Source organism: Pinus tabuliformis, chromosome 4_2 (assembly GCF_031772625.1).
Source record: "Pinus tabuliformis cultivar Carrire ecotype Pingquan chromosome 4_2, CPIR1, whole genome shotgun sequence".
Taxonomy (NCBI): Eukaryota; Viridiplantae; Streptophyta; class Pinopsida; order Pinales; family Pinaceae; genus Pinus; species Pinus tabuliformis.
Window position 1 is genome coordinate 532595865 of NC_142304.1, and position 3907 is coordinate 532599771.

Here is a 3907-nt window from a genome sequence, read left to right on the forward strand (position 1 = left end):
CTCACACAATGGTCAATACGCATTAAAAAAAAACTTACATATTGTACATATGCCATACCAAAAATTACATAACGTGCATATGTGCCCATACCTCCGATATATATAAAAACATTAAACTTTAAATTTTCACCAACCTATATACGAACATAATTAATTCATTGAATTTCTTTTCCGGCGGTCAACCCAAAATTTTAATCCACGCAAAGCTTTTAATGCTGGTTCGTATGCAGGTTGAACAATCGATGGCCAAAAATGGTGTAGCAGATCGGACGGTGGACGGAGATATCGGGAGGCCTTACCTGACTGAACGATAGCACCCGAAAAGTGACTTCTACTTATGTATGCTGAGAGCCACGCGTCTGCACTATATTGTATCGGGTTCTTGTGTACGGAAACTGCCTTGTGACCAAAGGCGGTCCGATATGCATCAAGGTGGTTTGCGGTTTTGCTGCGGTGGTTTTGGAGTTATAAATGTGCAGTTTAAATTACATATTCAACATGAATTAGGTTTTCAAAATATTGGCCCGTCGATTTTGTGAGCTTTTCAAGCCTGATACAGAAGTCATCAAAATCGCGCAACGCCTTTTTCCCAGTCGAAGTATCAGCGTCAGCTTTAAGGGCGATTTCTATATGGTCTTGCAACTCTTGTTCAACGCAATGATGAAGTCGTTCTAAACTACTTTCAGCTTCACCTTGCAGGAATTCGAAAAGAATTTGTTTTTTGCGAACATTATCAGCTTCTTGATCATGATCGCTGGATGCTGGGGTTAAATAATAGCCATATGCATATGTCCATTTAAGCATGTGCCTGCATTCTGCTATCTGCAACCATGCATCTACCACACATTTGAACTTTGTTAAACCAGATCGACTCATTCTTGTCTATTTACACTGATTCAATCTTTTAATCTCTACCTCTCGCACAGCTTGCAGATCAGATAACGCCTTTTCCTCTGACTTTTCATTTGCCTTCCATCTTTCCATATAAAATACCAACCTATCCGAAGAAGATGTTTTAGCTGCAAATCTTTCCCTAGAATCGACGGAGGCCAAATTCCTGGATTGATTCCCTGCATCAATTCTTCCTGATGTTGTTGCAACCTGATCAGGACTATATTGATTGCAAGAATTATGTTTAAACCAGTCACCAAGGCATAACCAACAGAATTGAAATTCACATGGGGCCGTACATGTCATGTGCATACACCCTTGATTTTTCTCTATTGGTTGATCACACTTTGGACACGGCTTGGATTGCAAAATATCTAGTACGCATTGAGTGAATCACCATTATCAATTTGATTAATCCATTTTTTGACTGTGTTGCAGCCTATTGGACGATGAGACTCCTCTAAACAATTCCAGCAAAATTTATGTGAACAATTGCAGACAACCTCCTCATGAGCTACATTAGAATTAGCAGAGTCAACCTCCACACAGTACGCACAGTCTGGCGCTGGACACCATTTAACCATACTGTTTTGTTCAACATATGACCTCACAAGATAGGTTCTATATTTGTTCGTATCTTCATCAGATAACCCCAGAGAAGAGACCATGTCTTCACTCACAATGGCACGGCATCGTGGACCTTGATGTGGACATCGTAGGTTGAGGCATCCTGCACCATCATGATTTATAGATGTGTGAATAAAAGTTCGCCAACAATCTTGGCAAAATAAATGGTCACAGTAATTGAGTGACTTCATGTCTCTGATCTTGAAATCATAGAAACATATCGGACAGGTAGTTAACTCCTCCATTTTTTCTTCTTTGGTCTCATGTTTATAGTCTGGCTGCAACAATAGGCCCACAACATTTCTCATTTTCTCCTCATTTGCAAACCATTGATAGTTGGCATTAATAGAATTCCAATCGAAGTGACGCAAGAGAATAGCTGCCTCGGCTTCGGAGACAACCAACATAGTGGAAACGCTTTTGGTAGCATTGTGCTGACGCTCACCAATGTCGTTCAGACTTAAAACCTTATATTTCATACGTCCTTTATCGTCATCATGACGAATGCCTTCTATTTCCACCATGCTTCCATATCTCAATTCTTCATCTTCGTTTTCGCTTTCGTTGCTTTCCCTTTCATCGCTTTCCTTGTCATATATCTCATTATCGGACATTTCATCGTATAAAGCCATATTGGTCGAGTTCGAGTAGATCAGAGTCTGAGACTTTTTTTCCGGGCCTTGCGGAATCCACAGAAACAAAACTCTCTCAACGTGTTGAAGCAAATTAAAGTTAAACCGCAATGTTGTCAAGAAACTCTGTCTCCTTACTTTTTGTACTAAATCAATCTTTGCTTAGCTGATATTTATACTCATGTCACTTGGCGCAGATACCAAAAACCATTCATTATCTGGTTGATTTTAAATGTAATTTAAAATAATGCTTACAACCCAAAGTGAAGCGGTCTCCCCGCCATCTATTTTTCCCAGGAGAAGCATTCTGTTGTCATTATTACTCTTTTTTTGACGAGAAACATTCAGTTGTCCTTATTAATGAATCACAAACCCTAAAATCCACCAAATATATCTATGAAAGTATAGTGAATTAAAATATTAAATTTTAACCAAATTTTTCTTGATATTTCTTCTAAATATGCCAAAAATTTCACCATTTGAAGTATCACAGAAAAAAATGTAATGAAAATGTAAAAGTGATTCATTCAAAGTATAAAAACCCTAGGATTATATGCTCTCATACCAAATGTTATAAGCCAAATACATAAAATTCAATAGTTCACACAATGTACAACAATGTGAGCATTAATGACAACCCAAATATAGATAATAATAGCAGAAATGCCTCAAAATACCTCAAATAGATTCATACATTGAAATAACATCCATACCATCCATAATGAATACAACATCGCTATATACACCAATCCATACATTACACATGCAATCCCTTCATTATTAGGATGATCCTATTACATATACATTTACATATCCCATAGTAAGGCTGAGAATGCAAAATATGTTCATTTAAGGCCTCAAAATGACTCTTGATGTTTTTGACTTGAAATTTTCCAAACTAGGACTGCTGGAAAAAATAGTCTTGTGGATTGATTCCTCCACTTTTTCTACTTTGAAGGCATCAAGATGGATGCAAAAGAAGATACTCATCCAATCCAGATCATACACCCCCATTTTGGGAGGATTTTGGTCCCCAAAAGCATCTACTAAATGAGGTGAGTATATTTTGATGAAAACTTGACTAAACTGAGAGGGCGGGGGTGACTCAGTTTCGTACATTCATGGACATCAAAATTATTTTCTTGTAGCTGATTTTCTGAAAAATTAAATGAGCATATTAAAACATAATTACCAATAGATTTAATATGCGAACATCAAGTAATAAGTTAACCTAAACATCACTTATCTCGATTAAAGGAATAACCTCTTCTATTTTTTTCTTAGCTTGAAACATATCAACATAAGTCTAGTAACACCTCAAGTGTTTTGTTAAGGGAGAAAGATGACAAGTATACCAAGCTTTTGATAATATGGGTTAAACACATTCCCTCGTGTTACTCCGCTGTGAGTGAGCCTATTGAGTAACCCAACAGAGTCACCTCAAGGAGATGCAAGCATCTCTTTGTTGCCAGAAGACCTGTTTAATACCACGATGAAGTTGTTTGCATCACCTCATTGTGGAGGAAGCCTTTCTCTTATTTAACCTTTATTTTATTTCTTTAAAGGTATGCTTGAAGCATTTATTGAATATTTGTAGTACGGGTGGAAGAGGCATCGTTACTTATTGAGAAAAAGAGAGGTTGTTCCTTGTTTAAAAGATTTGAAATATAACTGAAGTTAACATGTGCATTTTGAAGTTTTCTCCTCTCTCTTTTTTACTTCGTATATTCAAGATATCGAAACACCATTAAATACAA

General features: G+C 37.0%; 1 protein-coding gene across 1 annotated transcript; it reads right to left on the reverse strand.

Moving 5' to 3' along the window:
- Positions 1 to 480: 480 nt before the first annotated feature.
- Positions 481 to 2150, reverse strand: LOC149170380 (putative E3 ubiquitin-protein ligase ARI8). The gene is made up of 3 exons (XM_089425548.1): positions 1395 to 2150; positions 916 to 1101; positions 481 to 822 (listed from the first exon to the last, which is right to left on the reverse strand). Exons 1-3 carry the CDS (start codon positions 2148 to 2150, stop codon positions 481 to 483), a joined length of 1284 nt encoding a protein of 427 aa, XP_089281674.1.
- Positions 2151 to 3907: the final 1757 nt, after the last annotated feature.